Below are 21,433 nucleotides of genomic sequence, written 5' to 3' on the forward strand. Positions count from 1 at the left end.
TCCCCCTTTGTTACGGGGTCCACACCCTTGGACCTGTAAGGCACCCTTCTGGTTTCCTTGGGCAGGTGATAGACCAAGAATACCATATAACAAGGGTCCAGCGCCATAAAGGACACATTACAGGCAAAACCTTTTTCTTGAACCAAGGCTCGGGCACCATCCACTTTAATATGCCATCCGAATTGATCCGATTATAACATCCTCACTGGGACATTATTGAAGAATTTGAAGAGCTTCCACAGCCGTGACCATCACCTTCAAGACACTGGCAAAAAACTAAAGGTACTTCCTGTGTGGGAGGGGTTATATGGGAGGAACCTTCTTACTATTGGTTGCCAGTGTCCAATCACCTAAAGGTAGCATATAAACCAGATAGTCATTATTATGGTGCTCTGTGTCCCGTGATGTACGATAAAGAAAATAAACACCGCAGAGGCGATCAAATACCACCAAAAGAAAGCTCTATTTGTGGGGAAAAAAGGATGTCGATTTTGTTTGGGTGCAACGTCACACGACCGCGCAATTGTCAGTTAAAGAGACGCAGTGCCAAATCGCAAAAAATGGCCTGGTCATTCAGCAGCTAAATCTTCCAGTGCTGAAGTGGTTAATGTGGAATGTATGTTAATTTTTTTTTTTTTTTTTAGTTAAAGAAAATGAATTGTCATCAAACTGTTATAGGTAAAGTTCAGCTTTAGTTCTATCTGAAAGGACTTGCCGCTGTTCAAAACCATTACGGCAAGAGACTGGTGCATAGCTAATACTCCCAGTATGACAGAATGGGTATGTGAGATGAAATCCATGGAAGACATTATACATAGAGAAGAATAGAATTCAAAACTATTTCCAGGCTCTTGGTTCTGACTATTTTCCTTGGATTGGACTACTTTCAGATCTCTGACACATTTTCTACTTATTTATGATTAGACATAATGGGGGGGATTTACTAAAACTGGAGAGTGCAAAATCTGGCGCAGCTCTGCATACAAACCAATCAGCTTCCAGTTTTTTTTTTTTTTTTGTCAAAGCTTAATTGAACAAGATGAAGTTAGAAGCTGATTGGCTACCATGCCCAGCTGCACCAGATGTTGCGCTCTCCAGTTTTAGTAAATCTCACCCAATATATCTCGGGGCCTTCCAGGAACGTTCTACAACACCATTACTTACACTCACCGGTCACTTTATTAGGTACACCTTGCTAGTACCGGGTCGGACCCCCTTTTGCCTTCAGAACTGCCTTCATTCTTCGTGGCATAGATTCAACCAGGGGCAGCTCCGTCCATTAGGGTCACACGGGCACCGCCCCCCCCATCCATGTGTCCGACCCCTTCCAGGACCCCGGATGCATGGATTCCAATGGTAGGGGGTGTTTTTTTGAAGCACCGGTTAGAGCCAGAAGCTCTAATAGGCTTCCAAATAGAATGCACTCGGAGCCCACCCAGGTGTGTGAGAATAGCGAATGAACATTCACTATTCTCACACTGAATCTCCTCTCCACCAATCATGAAGTGAGTCTAAAACCCGCTTCTCGATTGGCCGAAAGGAGAAGCGTTCTGATTGGCCGCCGAGGAGGAGGGAGGAGACGGAAGCTGCCGAGCAGGGGAAGGAGAAGCTGCTCATGATGATGCCCGCGGAGGTGAGCGGGGGAAGCCGCCGGTGATTGCCATGGATGGGATGCAGGTGCACTGTTTGCCGACACCCCCCAAAAAATTACCACCAGCCGCTACTGGATTTAACAAGGTGTTGGAAACATTCAGAGATTTTGCTCCGTATTGGCATGATGGCATCACGCAGTTGCTGCAGATTTGTCGGCTGCACATCCATGATGCAAATCTCCCGTTCCACCACATCCCAAAGGTGCTCTATTGGATGAGATGTGGTGAGTGTGGAGGCCATTGGAGTGCAGGGACCTCATTGTCCAGGGGTGAGATGATTGGAGCTTTGTGACATGTGGATGGACATGGTCAGCAACAATACTTAGGTAGGACGTGGCATTTAACCCCTTGAGCCCCGGAAGATTTGGCTGCTCAATGACCAGAGCACTTTTTGCGAATCGGCACTGCGTCGCTTTAACTGACAATTGCGCGGTCGTGCGACGTTGCACCCAAACAAAATCGACGTCCTTTTTTTCCCACAAATAGAGCTTTCTTTTGGTGGTATCTGATCACCTCTGCAATTTTTATTTTTTGCGCTATAAACAAAGAAAGAGCGACAATTTTGAAAAAAACACAATATTTTGTACTTTTTGCTATAATAAATAACTCCATTATTTTTTTTTTAAAAAAAAGCAAATTTTTTCTTCAGTTTAGGCCGATATGTATTATTCTACATATTTTTGGTAATAAAAATTGCAATAAGCGTATATTGATTGGTTTGCGCAAACGTTATAGCGTCTATAAAATAGGGGATAGATTTATTGCATTTTTATTTATTTATTTATTTATTTATTTTACTAGGAATGGCGGCGATCTGCGATTTTTATCATGACTGCGACATTATGGCGGACACATCGGACATTTTTGACACATTTTTGGGACGATTGAGTTATACAGCGATCAGTGCTATAAAAATGCACTGATTACTGTAAAAATGTCACTGGCAGTGAAAGGGTTAACACTGGGGGGCGATCAAGGGGTTAACTGTGTTCCCCGGGAGGTGATTCTAACTGCAGGGGGAGGGGACTGACTAGAGGAAGTGACAGATCATGGTACTTAGCTATTAGGAACATACAATCTGTCACTCCTCACAGAACAAAACAGGGATTTGTGTGTTTACACACGTCCCTGTCCTGCCTCTTGTGCCCGCCATCGCTCGCGACCATTAGCCACAAGCATCGGCACCCCCCCTGCAGTGCAGCGGGCACATGCCTCCGGCGGCGTGTGCGCGCCTGCCATCCTGCTTAAAGGAGCCAACGTATAGCTACGACAGCTCGCGGGAATGTGTTGACCTGCCGCAGTATAATGACGGCGACTGCTCGGCAAGTGGTTAAATGATGCTCAGTTGTTACTAAGGGGCCCAAAGTGTGCCAAGAAAATAACCCCCCACACCATTACACCCCCACCAGTCTGAACCGGTGATACCCCATCCCCCCACACCATTACACCCCCCACCACCACCAGCCTGACCCGGTGATACAAGGCAGGATGGATCCATGCTTTCATGTTATATACACCAAATTCTGACCTGACCATCTGAATGTTGCAGCTGAAATCCAGACTCATCAGACCAGGCAACGTTTTTCCAATCTTCTATTGTCTGATTTTGGTGATCCTGTGTGAATTGTAGCCTCAGTTTCCTGTTCTTAGCTGACCGGAGTGGCCCCCGGTGTGGTCTTCTGCTGCTATAGCCCATCTGCTTCAAGGTTTGATGTGTTGTGCGTTCAGAAATGGTATTCTGCATACCTCGGGTGTAACGAGTGATTATTTGAGTTACTGTTGCCTTTCTATCATCTAGAACTAGTCTGCCTATTCTCCTCTGACAAGGAATTTTCCTCCACACAAATGCTGCTCACTGGATATTTTCTCTTTTTCAGACCCTTCTCTGTAAACCCGAGAGATGGTTGTGCGTGAAAATCCCAGTAGATCATCAGTGTTTGAAGTACTCCAACCAGCCTGTCTGGCACCAACAACCATCCCACGTTCAATGCCACCTAAATCCCCTATTTCTCCTTTCGGCCAATCGAGAAATGGGTTTTGGACCCGCTTCCTGATTGGCGGAGAGCAGATTCAGTGTGAGAATAGTGAGTATTCATTCTGATGCTCGGTTCACCACATCTAGATGCCTAAATGCATTGAGTTGCTGTCATGTGATCGGCTGATTAGGAATTTGTGTAAGGCTTGATTCACACTAACGCGTTTTTTGATGCATTTTGCATTTTGCAGAAATGCAGGGAAATTTTTTAATATGGGTTCCTATGGAACATGTTCACATCAATGCATTTTTGTGCCTCTGCGTTTTTGGAAAGGGTCGGGGACTTTTTTCCCCCCTGCAAAATGCAGCGTTTTGCTGTCAATGGACCCGTATCCAAAACGCAAGTACGGCGTTTGTACCGCGATTTTACCCCAATTTGCGTTTTGCGTTTTTTTTTTTATTTCTTTTTTTTACACTGTATATAGCTGGTTGCTGGTTGCTAAGGAGGGGGCCGGGAAGCCAGCCGCTGCGTCGTTAACAACCGATGAGTCATCAGCTATCAGGAAAGGGAGAGGACGAGCGAGCACCCCCCCTCCTGAACCATACCAGGCCGCATGCCCTCAACATGGGGGGGATGGGTGCTTTGGGGCAGGGTGGGCTCTGCGCCCCCCCAAAGCACCTTGCCCCCATGTTGATGGGGACAAGAGCCTCTTCCTGACAACCCTTGCCCTGTGGTTGTCGGGGTCTGCGGGCGGGGGGCTTATCAGAATCTGGAAGCCCCCTTTAACAAGCCCCCAATGTGAATGAGTATGGGGTACATTGTACCCCTACCCATTCACTAAAAAAAAGTAGTGTAGTGTTAAAAAATACAGTAGACAGTTTTTGACAAGTCTTTTATTAAAAATCTTCTTCTTCTCCGCTTCTTCCTCCGGTCTTCCTCCATTTTCTCTCGCATCTTCATCCTCCGGTCTTCTCCCCCTACTTCTACTTCCGCTCTTCTTCTGTCTTCTTTGTCCGGTGTTCGACTTTCTCTGCCGCTGCTTCCGCCGACGACCCTCCTCCAATGCTGCGTCCCGCTGATCTGTCGGCGCCGATGTCCTGCATTTCTTAAATAACGATGGGGGCGTGGCAATTGGATTGCATCATCCGGAGGCCATGCCCCTTGTGACGTTATGGACCCAGCATGCCCCGGGCGGTGACGTCACAAGGGGGCATGGCCTCCGGATGACACAATCCGATTGCCACGCCCCCCATCGTTATTTAAGAAATGCAGGACATCGGCGCTGACAGAGCAGAGGGACGCAGCATCGGAGGATTGTCATTGGCGGAAGCGGCGGCAGAGGAAGAAGAACACCCAACAAAGAAGACAGAAGAAGAACGGAAGTAGAAGCAGGGGGAGAAGACCGGAGGATGAAGATGCGGGAGAAAATGGAGGAAGACCGGAGGAAGAAGCGGAGGAGAAGAAGAAGATTTTTAATAAAAGACTTGTCAAAAACTGTCTACTGTATTTTTTAACACTACACCACTTTTCTTTTAGTGAATGGGTACCCCATACTCATTCACATGGGGGGGGATCTGGGGGCTCCCTTGTTAAGGGTGGCTTCCAGATTCCGATAAGCCCCCCGCCCGCAGACCCTGACAACCACCGGGCAAGGGTTGTCGGGAAGAGGCCCGTGTCCCCATCAACATGGGGGCAAGGTGCTTTGGGGTGGGGGTGCAGAGCCCCCCTGCCCCAAAGCACCCAACCTCCCATGTTGAGGGCATGCGGCCTGGTATGGTTCAGGAGGGGGGGGCGCTCGCTCGTCACCTCCCTTTCCTGGCCTGCTGGGCTGCATGCTCGGCTAAGGGTCTGGTATGGATTTTGGGGGGACCCCCACGCCATTTTTAAAAAAAATTTTGGCTTGGGGTCCCCTCCGAATCCATATTAGACCCAAGGGCCTGGTATGGACCGGGGGGGGGACCCCACGCTGTTTTTTCTCTCGATTTTTTTTTTTTTAGCCGGCAATTCTTTTTTTTTTTACATTCAGCGGGAAGCCCGCTGACAACTGATGATTCATCGGTTGTTAAGCACGCAGCGGCCGGCTTCCCGACCCCTTCCTTAGCAACCAGCTATTTACAGTGTTAAAAAAAAAAAACAGCAAAACGCAAATCACGGCAAAATCACGGTAAAATCGCGGTAAAAACGCGTGTCCAAAAACGCGGCAAGCACTGCAGAAACGCTGAAAAGCAACATGCATAGATGTGAATCGAGCCTAACTAAGCAATTGAACAGGTTACCTAAAAAATTGGCCGCTGAGGGTATATATAAACCTCCCCCCTTTTTATTTATTTTTTTTAAATGTACCCCCTCTTCTATTTCCTCCTCTTTTCTCTCCTAATCGCTATTTTTTCTTCCTGTTACTATTTATAAAATACTATTTTGGGATTATGGTGTTTTACCTAATCATATCTACTAAACCGCAGAAGAATGTTTGTTTTATACCAATATTTATAATGTGTTTCGTTTTAGGTAATATTTTTTGTGATTTCACCTGTACAAACATAGTATTGCTAACTAAATACCGTGTATGGTGAATGAACCCGTAATGATGTTTGATATTGCAATGTAACTAGTACATACCTTCTATTGTATATCATCTCTTATGTACTTTACTCTTACCTCTTTACTCTTACCTCGTTACTCTTACTTCTTTACTCTTACCTCTTTATTCTTTTCGCACCGTTGAAAAAACTCTATCTGTAAATGCCTAAAAAAACACTGATTGTACATAAAAAGCCATTGTATTGTATTTACTCAATGACGATACCATGCCCTTATCAAGGGATCCCTCCCTAAAATTACACCTGTAATATGCGATAGGGTGGGGTTTATTGGAGTCTTAATTATAAAGACTGATACATTTCCTTGTACTGGGAATCTGAGGTTTTTTTTTTTCCACCCGTGCGATTTTCCCAGGAAAGGAGAATCTCATGATAGAGCGATGGGGTTCTGGCAATCTGCTGCCTGCGGAGGTCTATTGCTTTTCGGAATGTTTTATTTATACGATTCCTCCAGTAAGTAAAAATGTTGTTTATGATGTATTCTGGATTTTTCTTATGGTGTCAGTTTGAGGGTCTTCACAAGAAGGATTTGGGTACGATGGACTCCCAACAAAAGGAGAGGAAGTTTATTCTGAAAGTCCAGGTTAGACAAAGTTCTGCTTGCAAGGAACATTTCTGTACATTGCATAAAAACGTGTTCAGTATGCTGGACTGTGTGTATAACGGCGTTATTGGTATTATGTATTTGGGGTGCACCATACATGGTAGAGTAGACCGGTGGCTTTCAAGGTTCTATAGTCTATGGAGCACTCTAATCCTGTACACCAATGCTGAGGACTCCCTGTGCCTACATCCACCTTGAGATCGGGTTCACACTTCTGACGGATGCGGCTCACAGCAGGGGGTCCGGTGCGTCCCTCTTCTCTGTTTCAGGGACAAATCAGGCCCAAATTTGTGCCTGAATTCGGACCTAAAATGGAGCCAAAGACACACAGGTCCCTTGTGCAATCTGCTCCGTGGCCGCCCCCCCCCCCCCCCCGCCTCTATAGAGAGCCAGTCATAGTCTCCTGTCATGCAAATTGGATGCGAGGAAACCCACATCCAATTTGCATGTGTGAGCCCGACCTTACCCTTGGTTCACAACTATGCATTTTGTAGTCCATTTAACATGGTTTCCTATGTATCTAGTTCATATCTGTGAGCTGGTGTGTTTTTTTTAGAAAGGGTCAGGGACTTTTTTTTCCTGCAACAGATTGTGTTTTGCATGTAATAGACTTCAAAGGACCAACTGTTGCGTTTAGGGTTAGATTTAAGAGCAAGGGTTAGGGTTAAATGTTCAAGTTAGATTCAGGGTTAGGGTTAGAGGCAGAGTTAGGGTTAGAAGTACTTGTTAGGGTTAGAATGCCAACCCTAACAATTACTGTTGACCCTAACTCTCACCCTAACCCTAACATTTAACCCTAACCCTAACATTTAACCCTAACCCCCTAACATTTAACAGTCCATTTAACATAATATTCTATGGATCTAGTTCATATCTGTGCGTTTTGAGCTGGTGTGTTTTTTTTTAGAAAGGGTCAGCGACTTTTTTTTTTCCTGCAGCAGATTGCGTTTTGTGTGTAATGGACTTCAATGGACCAAGTGTTGCGTTTAGGGTTAGATTTAATGGCAAGGGTTAGGGTTAAAGGATATAGTTAGATTTAGGGTTAGGTTAGATGGAGAGTTAGGGTTGGAGTTAAAAGTACTTGTTAGGGTTAGAATGCCAACCCTAACAATTACTGCTGACCCTAACTCTCACCCTAACCCTAACATTTATCCCTAACCCTAACATTTAACCCTAACCCTAACATTTAACCCTAACCCCTAACATTTAACCCTAACCCTAACATTTAACCCTAACCCCTAACATTTAACCCTAACCCTAACATTTAACCCTAACCCCTAACATTTAACCATATTCCCTAACATTTAACCCTAACCCTAACATTTTACCCTATCCCCTAACATTTAACCCTAACCCCTAACATTTAACCCTAACCCTAACATTTAACCCTAACCCCTAACATTTAACCCTAACCCCTAACATTTAACCCTAATCCTAACATTTAACCCTAACCCCTAACATTTAACCATATGCCCTAACATTTAACCCTAACCCTAACATTTTACCCTAACCCTAACATTTATCCCTAACATTTAACCATATGCCCTAACATTTAACCCTAACCCTAACATTTAACCCTATCCCCTAACATTTATCACTAACACTAACATTTAACCCCAACCCCCTAACATTTAACCCTAACCCCTAACATTTAACCCTAACCCTAACATTTAACCCTATCCCTTAACATTTAACCCTAACCCCTAACATTTAACCCTAACCCATAACATTTATCCCTAACCCTAACATTTAACCCCAACCCCCTAACATTTAACCCTAACCCTAACATTTAACCCTAACCCCTAACATTTAACCCTAACCCATAACATTTATCCCTAACCCCTAACATTTAACCCTAACCCCTAACATTTAACCATATCCCCTAACATTTAACCCTAACCCTAACATTTAACCCTAACCCCCTAACATTTAACCCTAACCCCCTAACATTTAACCCTAACCCTAACATTTAACCCTATCCCCTAACATTTAACCCTAACATTTAACCCTAACCCCCTAACATTTAACCCTAACATTTAACCCTAACATTTAACCCTATCCCCTAACATTTAACCCTAACCCTAACATTTAACCCCAACCCCCTAACATTTAACCCTAACCCCTAACATTTAACCCTATCCCCTAACATTTAACCCTAACCCATAACATTTAACCCTAACCCCTAACATTTAACCCTATCCCCTAACATTTAACCCTAACCCATAACATTTAACCCTAACCCTAACATTTAACCCTATCCCCTAACATTTAACCCTAACCCTAACATTTAACCCTATCCCCTAACATTTAACCCTAACCCTAACATTTAACCCTAACCATAACATTTATCCCTATCCCCTAACATTTAACAGTCCATTTAACATAATATTCTATGGATCTAGTTCATATCTGTGCGTTTTGAGCCGGTGTGTTTTTTTTAGAAAGGGTCAGGGAATTTTTTTTTTTTCCTGCAGCAGATTGCGTTTTGTGTTTAATAGACTTCAATGGACCAAGTGTTGCGTTTTTGATGTGTTTTGCATTGGTTTTTAACTTATAAGAAACTACTATATCTGTTCATGGAATGCAAATTTGTTGTGACTCTCTGGCACTCAAGTAGCATCAAAGTTGTATAAAAATGTAGTATAGGAACATTTATGCGTTCAAAGTCACATGTTAGGGTTAGGGTTACATTTTACACTCGGTTCACACAGGGGCGACTTGTCAGGCGACTTAGCCGCCTGACAAGTCGCATCCCGTTCTGTACTATGGAACCGTTCTAACAGGAGCGACTCAAATCGCTCCGACTTAGAAAAAGGTTCCTGCACTACTTTTGGGGCGACTTCAGGCGACTTGCATTGACTTCTACACAGAAGTAGTTTTGCAAGTCACCGCTGAAGTCGTGTTGCCCCTGTGTGAACCGAGCATTAGTGTTAGAGGAGTAGTGCCGCGTACACACAATCGGATTTTCCGACAACAAATGTTGGATGTGAGCTTGTTGGCGGAAAGTCCGACCGCGTGTACGCTCCATCGGACAATTGTTGTCAGACTTTCCAGCCAACAAATGTTGGCTAGCAGGTTCTCAAATTTTCCACCAACAAATTTTCATTGTCGGACTTTCCGATCATGTGTACACAAGTCCGTCGCACAAAAGTCCACGCATGCTCAGAAGCAGAAGCGGTCGGTCTTGTAAACTAGCGTTCGTAATGGAGAATTAAAATTCGTGACGTGGCAAATTATGAAATCTATAAATGCATAGCACAATTCTCTTCTTCTTTAATGGGATAATAATGAAGCTGCTTTGCTGGTGATACTGATGGAGTTATTGCAAACGAATTTTCAAAAGCTTTTTTTTTCAAGTGATATCACTACGTTCGTAATTGTTGGCCAACAATTGTGTGGCCGTGTGTATGCAAGACAAGTTTGGGCCAACGCCCTTCGGACAAAATTCCACGGTTTTGTTGTCAGAAAGTCCGATCGTGTGTACGGGGCATAAGAGTTATGCCGCATACACACGGCCGGACTTCCCGACAGAAAGAGTCCGAGGGGTGCTTTTGGTCCGACATTCCGACCGTGTGTATGCCCCATCGGACTTTTTCTGTCGGCATTTCCGACGGACTCAGATATAGAACATGTTCTAAATCTTTCCGTTGGAAATGCCGACGAAGTTTAGCCCGTTGGCAAGTCCACTCGTGTGTATGCAACATAACGGAGAGAAAACTATCCATGACAATTACTGCTAACCCTAACTTTAACCCTCACCCAGGGGCGGACTGACCATTTGGGCTCTCGGGCACTGCCCGAGGGCCCCATGCCACTAAGGGGCCCCATCAGGGTTGTCAGCCTCAATAAAACCAGGGACAGTATGTAAAAATCTGTGTTTTTTTAAAAAATCTCAAGATTATAACTGCCCCGACCTCTCCAGTACCTTTTCAGTGTGTGTATGTGTATTCTGTGTGTGTATACTGTGTGTGTCTGTGTGTGTATACTTATGTGTATGTGTGTGTATACTGTGTGTGTCTGTGTGTGTATACTTATGTGTATGTGTGTGTATACTGTGTGGCCCCATAATCTATCGCCTGGGGGCCCCATAATCTCCTATTGCCTGGGGGCCCCATAATCTCCTATTGCCCGGGGGCCCCATAATCTTCTCCTATTGCCCGGGGGCCCCATAATCTTCTCCTATTGCCTGGGGGCCCCATAATCTTCTCCTATTGCCTGGGGGCCCCATAATCTCCTATTGCCTGGGGGCCCCATAATCTCCTATTGCCCGGGGGCCCCATAATCTTCTCCTATTGCCTGGGGGCCCCATAATCTCCTATTGCCCGGGGGCCCCATAATTTTCTCCTATTGCCTGGGGGCCCCATAATCTCCTATTGCCCGGGGGCCCCATGAGTTGTCAGTCCGCCACTGCCCTCACCCTAACTCTAACCCTAACCCACGCCCTTACCCCAACCCTCACATTTAACATGGTTTGCTATGGATCTAGTTCACATTTGTGCGGTTTGAGCTGGTGCATTTTAGGAAAGGGTCAGGGACTTTTTTTTTCTGTTTTGCATGTAATAGACTTCAATGGACCTGCAACAAAAACGTGTTTAGTTTGTGATGCATTTTTGCGTTTTTTTTTTTTTGTACTAATAGGAAAGTATGACAGTTCTGTTCATGGAGTGCGACTTTGATGCGACTTGACACTCTCTAGCACTCAAGTAGCGTCAATGTCACATCAAAGTAGTGCAGGAACCTTTATGTGTTCAAAGTCGCATGTTAGAGTAAAAGTTGTTGTAAACCCTATTGAAAAATAAAAAAAAAAAACAACCTGCAAGACAAAGGCATAATGAGCTGGTATGCATAGCATACCAGCTCATTATGAATTACTTACCTGAGATCGAAGCCCCCGCAGCGATCGTCGTTCACCGCTCCGGCGGCCGGCATCTCCCCGGGGGGGTTACTTCCGGGTATTGCGGCTCCGGCGCTGTGATTGCGCGCGTGAGCAGCCGGGAACAGCACAGTACAACTGAAGCCAGAGGCGGCTCTAGGCTTTGTGAGGCCTTAGGCAAAACTTACACATGAGGCCCCACGGACTGGGACGCTCCGTGATGAGGCCGGTATTCCTCAGGCTGCGGGCAGTATCTGTTTTGTCCGTCAGCTCCTAAGCCACAGAGTCCCAGTGGGGGTAGGCGGAGCCACCGGCGTCAACTTAAGTGATTGAGAACAGGCAAATTAGGCGGACGCGAGGCCCCTGTGAGTGCGAGGCCTTAGGCGACCACCTAATTTGCCTAATTAGAGAGCCGCCTCTGACTGAAGCAATGGCACGTACGTGCCGTTGCTTCGGTTTGCTTAAGTGTGCATGTGCCGATGACGTTGGCACATGCAAATACAGGGGTATCTCCTAAACCGTGCAGCTTTAGGAGATATCCAGTGTAGCTACAGGTAAGCCTTATTATAGGCTTGCCTGTAGTTTAAAGTGGTTGTAAAGGGTTTACAGCCACTTTAAGGGCGTGGGTTAGGGTTAAATGTTAGGGTTAGAGTGAGAGTTAAGCCGCGTACACACGAGCGGAATATCCGAAAAGAAAAAGTCCGACCAAAGCTTTTCATTGTCTTCTCATCGGACTTTTTTTTTCGAAAATTCTGATGGACCTAGAAATAGAACATGTTCTAAATATTTCCGACGGAACCAATTCCTATCGGGAAAACCGCTCGTCTGTATGCTGTTCCGACGGACCAAAAACAACGCATGCTCTGAAGCAAGTACGAGACGGCAGCTATTGGCTACTGGCTACTGAACTTCCTTTTTCTAGTCCCGTCGTACGTGTTGTACGTCACTGCGTTCTAGACGATCGAACTTTGGTGTGACCGTGTGTAGGCAAGACAGTTTCAGCGGAATTCCGTCGTAAAAACCTTCAGAGTTTATTCCGATGGGGAAACCGGTCATGTGTACGCGGCATTAGAGTTAAAGGGCTTGTAAACCCTCGTGTTTTTTCACCTTAATGCATCCTATGCATTAAGGTGAAAAACTTCTTCTAGTGACTGGCCCCCCCAGCCCCCCATTTTACTCGCCTGAGCCCGTTCGTTCCCTCGGCGGAGGCGCGCTCTTCCTCTCTGCCCGGGGTTCTCGGCTCTTGATTGGATAGACTGATAGCAGCGCAGCCATTGGCTCCCGCTGCTGTCAATCAAATCCAATGATGCGGACGCCAGGGGGCAGGGCCAAGTCCTGCATTCTGTGTCTATGTACGCAAATGCTGGACTCGGCAGCGCGCCCGCAAGGTAACCCCCAGGGAAAGCGCTTCTCCTAGGGCAGTGATGGCGAACCTTGGCACCCCGGATGCTTCGGAACTACATTTCCCATGATGTTCAACTACACTGCACTACATCTGGGGTGCCAAGGTTCACCATCACTGTCTTAGGGGGTTTAATGATGCGAGGAGAAGCCGCAAACGCGCCGGGGGACCCCGGAAGACGGTGATTGGGGCCACACTGTGTAAAACGAACTGCACAGTGGAGGTACAGTAAGTACGATATGTTTGTTATTTTAAATTTAAAAAAAACGAGGGTTTACAATCACTTTAAGGTTAAGGCTAGCAGTAATTGTTAGAACACTATCCCTAACAATTAACCCTAACCTTAATGATTACTCCTAACCCTAACCTTAATGATTACTCCTAACCCTAACCTTAATGATTACTCCTAACCCTAACCTCAATGATTACTCCTAACCCTAATCTTAATGATTACTCCTAACCCTAACCTCAATGATTACTCCTAACCTTAATGATTACTCCTAACCCTAACCTCAATGATTACTCCTAACCCTAACCTTAATGATTACTCCTAACCCTAACCTTAATGATTACTCCTAACTCTAACCTAAATGATTACTCCTAACCCTAACCTTAATGATTACTCCTAACCTTAATGATTACTCCTAACCCTAACCTCAACGATTACTCCTAACCCTAACCTTAATGATTACTCCTAACCCTAACCTTAATGATTACTCCTAACCCTAACCTTAATGATTACTCCTAACCCTAACCTTAATGATTACTCCTAACCCCAACCTTAATGATTACTCCTAACCCTAACTTTCTCTAACCCTAACTTTAACCCTTAGCCCGGGTTCACACTATAACGGGCTGCGGATCGCACAGGAGCGCTGTGCGTCCCTGGTCCCCGTTTCAGGGACGAATCAGGGCCGATTCTATGCCTGAATTCGGCCCTGAAACTGAGCCTAAGACGCACAGCGTTTTTGTGCAGTGCGCTCCGCCGCCGCCCCGGAGATTTGTGAACCGGCTCCATAGGGAGCCAGTCACATTCTCCTGCTATGCGAATTAGATGTGGGGAAACGCACATCTAATTCGCATAGGTGTGAACCCAGGCTTACTCTAACCCTAGCTGACATTTATCAGTCCATTTGACATGATTTCCTATGGATCTAGTTCACATCTGTGCTTTCTGTGCAGGTGCGTTTTTTGGAAAGGGTCAGGGACTTTTTTTTTTCCTGCAGCAGATTGCATTTCAAGTGTAATAGACTTCATTGGACCTGCAGCAATAACACAAGTGTTGTGTTTTTGATGCGTTTTGCTTTTTTTTTTTTTTTGCTTATAGGAAAGTATGACAGTTTTGCTCATGGAGTGCGACTTTGATACAAATTTACACTCTCTGCCACTCAAGTAACATCAAAGTCCCATCAAAGTAGTGCAGGAACCTTTATGTGTCTAAAGTTGCATGTTATGGTTAAGGAATAGGGTTAAATGTTAGGGTTTTACTTATAGGAAAGTATAACAGTTTTGTTCATTGAGTTTGACTTTGATGCAACCTTGCTGCAACTTTACACTCTCTGGCACTCAAGTAGCATCAAAGTCACATTAAAGTTACATCAAAGTAGTGCAGGAACCTTTATGTTTCCAAAGTTGCATGTTAGGATTAGGGTTAAATGTTAGTGTTAAGGTCTAGGATAAAGGTTAAATGTAGGGTTGTCCCGATGCCACTTTTTTAGGACCGAGTACAAGTACCGATTCTTTTTTTCAAGTACTCGCCGATACCGATTACCGATACTTTTTTTTTTTAATGTCACGTGACAGTGTTTTTTTTTAACAGTGTTTTCTTTTTTTGTGGGGGGGGGGGGGGGGTGGAGGGGGTGAACGGTCTATGTGTTTGTGTGTGTGTTTTTTTTTTTTTTTTTACAATTTTTATTTTTTACAATAACATTTTTTTAATTCTTTATATGTTTTTTTTTGTTTTTTGGGTTTTTTTTAATCAGCCCTGTTGGGGGGCTTTGGTGAGATATCAGGGGTCTTAACAGACCTCTGATATCTCCCCCTTGAGACAGAGAAAGAAACAGAGGATAGAGATTCCCCAGTCCCTTTCTCTGCAGCCTCAGCTGCACTGAGAATGAATGGAGAGAAGACAGCGGCTCCTCTCCATTCATAAACTGACACATCGTAATCACAGGAGATTATAATGTTTCAGTTATGTGAATGGACAGCGGAGAGGCACAGGGAAGGAGAGAGGAACGGAGGGGACAGCGGAGAGGCACAGGGAAGGAGAGAGGATTGGAGGGGGACAGCGGAGAGGCACAGGGAAGGAGAAAGGAACGGAGGGGGACAGCGGAGAGACACAGGGAAGGAGAAAGGAATGGAGGGGACAGCGGAGAGGCACAGGGAAGGAGAGAGGAACGGAGGGGACAGCGGAGAGGCACAGGGAAGGAGAGAGGAACGGAGGGGACAGCGGAGAGGCACAGGGAAGGAGAGAGGAACGGAGGGGACAGCGGAGAGGCACAGGGAAGGAGAGAGGAACGGAGGGGACAGCGGAGAGGCACAGGGAAGGAGAGAGGAACGGAGGGGACAGCGGAGAGGCACAGGGAAGGAGAAAGGAACGGAGGGGGACAGCGGAGAGGCACAGGGAAGGAGAAAGGAACGGAGGGGGACAGCGGAGAGACACAGGGAAGGAGAGAGGAACAGAGGGGGACAGCGGAGAGACACAGGGAAGGAGAGAGGAACAGAGGGGGACAGCAGAGAGGCACAGGGAAGGAGAAAGGAACGGAGGGGGACAGCGGAGAGGCACAGCAGAACGGAGGGGATAGCGGAGAAGGACAGAAAAGGAGAGAGGAACGGAGGGGACAGCGGAGAGACACAGGGAAGGAGAGAGGAACAGAGGGGGACAGCGGAGAGACACAGGGAAGGAGAGAGGAACAGAGGGGGACAGCAGAGAGGCACAGGGAAGGAGAAAGGAACGGAGGGGGACAGCGGAGAGGCACAGCAGAACGGAGGGGATAGCGGAGAAGGACAGAAAAGGAGAGAGGAACGGAGGGGACAGCGGAGAGACACAGGGAAGGAGAGAGGAACAGAGGGGGACAGCGGAGGGGGACAGAGGAAAGGAGGGGGCATGGAGGAGGATGCAGTGACAGTCAGCGGTGATGTATGTCACTAAAGCTGCTGAAAGCCGCTGGGGGAGAATCTTGTAACTCCCCCACACGCTGATCACAGCTGACTTCCAGGTATCGGCGGAAGCATCGGGAGCATTTGCCCGAGTACAAGTACTTGGGCAAATGCTCGGTATCGGTGCCGATACCGATACTAGTATCGGGACAACCCTAGTTAAATGTTAGGGTTAAGGGCTAGGATTAGGGTTAAATGTTAGGGTTAGGGTTAAGGGCTAGGATTAGGGTTAAATGTTAGGGTTAAGGGCAAGGATTAGAGTTAAATGTTAAGGGCTAGGATTAGGGTTAAATGTTAGGGTTAGGGTTAAGGGCTAGGATTAGGGTTAAATGTTAGGGTTAAGGGCTAGGGTTAGAGTTAAATGTTAGGGTTAGGGTTAAGGGCTAGGATTAGGGTTACATGTTAGGGTTAGGGTTAAGGGCTAGGATTAGGGTTAAATGTTAGGGTTAAGGGCTAGGATTAGGGTTAAATGTTAGTGTTAAGGGCTAGGATTAGGGTTAAATTTTAGGGTTAGGGTTAAAGGCTAGGATTAGGGTTAAATGTTAGGGTTAAGGGCTAGGGTTAGAGTTAAATGTTAGGGTTAAGGGCTAGGATTAGGGTTAAATGTTAGGGTTAAGGGCTAGGATTAAGGTTAAATGTTAGGGTTAAGGGCTAGGATTAGGGTTAAATGCTCGAGTTAGGCTTAGAGATAGAGTTAGGGATAGGGTTAGTGGTAATCGTTAGAGCTAGCAGTAATTGTTAGGGTTAGAACACTAACCCTAACAATTACCCCGCTGCACCGGCGCTTTGTAGGCACTTCGTCGGCGCTGTCCATTGATTTCAATGGGCAGGGGCACTGTAGGAGTGGTGTATGCTAGACATGTGCACAACAAAAAAATGTTGTTTCGTTTCTTTACGTTTCCGTTGATTCGTAACGATTCGTAATTTCATAAGACGCGAGTTTTCATATTCAGACTTTCGTAACAGTTATATTTTCGTTGATACGAAATGATTCGGAATTCCGTTGGTCTAAGTTCCTTTGATTCGAAATTCGTAATTTTGTTAGATGATCATTTTCGTTTATTCGGTACACTACTCGTAATTTAGTAACTGTTACTTTTGTGAGATTTGCCTTTTTCGTTGATTCGTACTTTCGTAGGAAATAAAGAATAACAATCCTATTCTTGCTTCTCTAATAAGTCCTGAACTTACTCCAATCCACTCCCTCGGTCACCGGATCAGACTCCATCTCCGCCTCAACGGAATCTAAAAAGATTCAGGAATGCAGTGTGACTCAAAAGGGATAAGCTGATTGGCTAAAGATATTAAGGGGGTTATTTACTAAAGGCAACTCCACTTTGCACTACAAGTAAAGTGCACTTGAAATTGCACTGAAAGTGCACTTGGAAGTGCAGTCGCTGTAGATCCGAGGGGGACATGCAAGGAAAATAAAAAACAGCATTTTAGCTTGCACATGATTGGATGATAAAATCAGCAGAGCTTCCCCTCATTTCAGATCTACCCCTCAGATTTACAGGGACTGCATTTCCAAGTGCACTTTTCACTTGTAGTTTGCACTTGTAGTGCAAAGTGGATTTGCCTTTCGTAAATAACCCCCCAAGTGAGATACATCACTCACTAATACACTGTCCATTCGAAAGAACGATTCGAGAACACGAACAAACGAAATTACGGACAGACGAAAAAAATGCATCAACTGCTACAGCACAGCGGTTCAAAAAACAATAATTTTACTTTCGGCCCAGCCTATTGCACATGGTGCCTATCTGATATTACAATTGCACAATTGTTTATATACTCTGCCCAGCTGATATAGTTCTCTGCCAGCCTGCCCAGCCTTCTGCACACTCTGCTCTGCTAATAATAAAACAATAAACATCCTTTTCTACAGTCTGTAAAGGAATATGTCGTTTTCTGCTCCTTTTTTTATCACTGAAGGCCTATACTACATATTTCACATTAGCTTTCTTCACTGTCGGTGGTCAGTAGTATTCCCCTCTTTCAAATTGGAAAGCCTATTGCATGCCAGGTCTTGTCCAACATTCAGTACCCGATCCTACAAATGCTTTTTTTGTCTGAATGGGCACACATTCCGACACACAGGCTTCAAAATGTAGTGGAAAGTATTCCCGGAAAAGTGAAGTTTCCAAAGGCAGGTGGGGGGGATTCATATTTATGCTCATGGTATACCAACAGCAGTGTGGTTCTGGAGTTGGGTTCTTCTGAATAAGCTCAGTTGACCAGAACAACTTAGTTTGCCCATGGGCAAATTCATCTCTGGTAAAGAAATCTGACCTTCAAACGGTACGCAAATTGTCGTTTGACAAACACGAACGTAGTGACGTACTATGAGAGTATAAAGAGGAAGGTCATTTCTCAAGCGCCACCATTTGGGCCCCTTCTGCTAATTTCATGTTAGTAGAAGTTTGGGGAGCGTTGATTCGCAATTTTCAGATCGTACAAAACAAATGCCTTTTAATATACGTTTGGCATAACTACATGCAAAGCAGCTTCATTATTATCCCATTAATCACTTCCCGCTCGGCCTATAGCAGAATGACGGCCGGGCAGTGGGCGTCATATGACGTCCAGCAGGATAACAGTGGGGGCGGGCGTGCATCGTAGTGATCGGTGGTGCACCGGTCTCGGTAAAGAGCCCCTGACGAAGGCTCTTTACCACGTGATCAGCCGTGTCCAATCACGGCTGATCACAATGTAAACAGGAAGAGCCGTTGATTGGCTTTTCCTTACTCGCATCTGACAGACGCGAGTAGAGGAGAGCCGATCTGCTGCTCTACTGACAGGGGGGTCTGTGCTGATTGTTTATCACCGCAGCCCCCTACCTCGGATGCCCGCCCAGGACCACCAGGATGCCACCAGGACCACCAGGGATTGCCACCACACTGGACCACCAGGTATGCCACCCTGGACCACCAGGGAAATGCCAATCGGGACCCAGGCAGCTGCCAATCAGTGCCCACCCCTAATGCCTGCCAGTGCCATCAGTGATGCCTATCAGTGCCATCTATCAGTGCCACATATCAATGACCATCAGTGGCATGTATCAGTGCCCAGCAGTGCTTCCTATCAGTGCCACCCATAAGTACCCATCAGTGCAGCCTTTCAGTGCCCATCAGTGTTGCCTATCAGTGCCCGCCAGTGCCACCCACGAGTGCCCATCAGTGCCTCCTATCAATGCCCATCAGTGCTACATATCAGTGCCACCTACCAATGCTCATCAGTGCCTCCTATCAGTGCCCATAGTCAGTGCCCATCAGTGCCACCTCATCGGTGCCGCCTTATCAGTGCCCATCAGTGAAGGAGAAAACTTGCTTATTTACAAAATTTTATAACAGAAACAAAAGAAAAACTTTTTTTTTCAAAATTTTCGGTCTTTTTTTATTTTTTTAGCATAAAATAAAAACACAGAGGTGATCAAATACCACAAAAAGAAAGATCTATTTATGGGAACAAAATGATACAAATTCTGTTTGGCTCGGTTCACACTAGGACGACTTGGGATCCGACTTGTAAGCCCTCAAGTCGCCCCAAGTCGCCCCAAGAAGAGATTAACATTACAGGGAATCAGAGCGTCTTAATAGACACTACTGAAGTCGCTCCGACTTCAGAGCGTACTCCCTGTACTACTTGGATCCGACTTGTAGGCGACCTGTACCATAGAAATCAATGGAAGTCGCCTCCAAGTCAGATCTCTATCTATACTGAAGCAACTTTAGAGTTAAAAAAATTAGTTTGCCCAGGCAAACCCCTCCCTCCCAGAGAGCTGATTATTTTGTGATTGGCCACAGCCAAAGTCGCCTGTCCTGGAGGCGACTTGAAGTCGCATTGTAAATTGATCAAAGTCGTGCTGAAGTCGCGTTAAAGCCGCGTTGAAGTCGCCGTGCAAAGTCGCGCTGAAGTCGTGTTGCCCCTGTGTGAATCGAGCCTTTGGGTACAGTGTAGCATGACCGGGCAATTGTCATTTAAACAGTGACAGCACTGAAAGCTGAAAATTGGCCGGGGCAGGAAGGGGGGTGTTTATATTTTTTTATTCACTTTAGTTGTTGAAAATCATCTAGCGCAGCGTTAGCCTTGGGGCTTCTTTTCTTTTATAGGGGGTTGTCTCCTATCTCTATGTAGCGCTGGTAGATTTTTTAATCTACCGCTGATAGGTAAATCTAGTGGGTCACTTGTTAGGTGAAGTTAGATTTGCCTCTGTTCCAGCTTGGCTGACGTTGTGTGTAGTTCCGCATTGTGCCGGTGGGTGTCGCTGTCACCATGGGCCAGTGTTGGAAAAGCAACGTGTTGAAGCGTATGGGTGCTCCTCTGTCCCGGAGACAACTCGGTGGAGGTGGTCCTCCGAGTTGCATTCTGGGAGAAGGTATTTATGGGACAGACGCCATATTTTGGGGTTCGTTTTCAGCCACCTGCTGGCCCTCCTGGCCGACAGGTATGCGTTAAGAGTACCACCTCGTGGTCCTCCGTTCCAGAGGCCTGCGTCGCTGCGGCGTGTGAGTGGGCCCAGAGGTCTGTCTGGGGCCTACCACAGCAGCAGAGGAATGGTCCTGAGCTGTCTATCATGAGTGAAGAAGCTGGACAACCGAGGAGATCCCAGGGGAGGACCCGTCATGGAGGGATCATGCAGAGTGCTGGTCTGGAGAGGGGCCTGGTGACTCGGTTGGAGGACGTATCCTGAAATATAGTACTGCTGGGTCGGCTTAAAGGTTCAAGTACTGTGTCTGATATTCATCGCAAACCAATAAGTCCTGTGGCAGAGGATCGTACGGGTTTTATTCCAAACAAGTCTGTGGCAGAGACTTTTGTTCATGCTACGTACTAGCTGCTAGGCAAGTGAGAGATGTCTATCCAGGCGGGCAAAGATTAAATCCTACAAAGGGGGAGACTATTCAACTACAAGTGTTCAATTCCAAAGAATGTTCTGAAGAATACTACGGAAAGGTATTTGAGCTTCCCTGCAGCTTTCCTTCTGCCTCTTTCCTGCTTTTGTTCATTAAAGCATTGAAAAATATACTTGAGTGTTCAGTGCTTGCATCGCCCAGAGGTAAACTCAACGGAACCCTAGACCCGGTGCCGGTGAAACAGGGGTATCAAGAGTGAAGGTAACAGCCCGCTTTAAACCAGCAGCTCCACCGAGAGTTAGTGCTAC

The 21,433-nt window shown here is 46.0% G+C and overlaps 1 protein-coding gene across 1 annotated transcript in view; it reads left to right on the forward strand.

Moving 5' to 3' along the window:
* The first annotated feature begins 6,548 nt into the window (after nucleotides 1-6,548).
* Nucleotides 6,549-21,433, forward strand: part of LOC141107443 (uncharacterized) — a 111,456-nt gene continuing 96,571 nt past the window's right edge. The window contains exon 1 of the mRNA XM_073598167.1: nucleotides 6,549-6,681. Within this exon, the coding sequence (XP_073454268.1) occupies nucleotides 6,609-6,681 (73 nt within the window). The 5' untranslated portion in view covers nucleotides 6,549-6,608. The remainder of the gene's footprint in view (nucleotides 6,682-21,433) is intronic.

This window comes from Aquarana catesbeiana, linkage group LG09, assembly GCF_042186555.1.
Source record: "Aquarana catesbeiana isolate 2022-GZ linkage group LG09, ASM4218655v1, whole genome shotgun sequence".
In the NCBI taxonomy this organism is placed as follows: domain Eukaryota; kingdom Metazoa; phylum Chordata; class Amphibia; order Anura; family Ranidae; genus Aquarana; species Aquarana catesbeiana.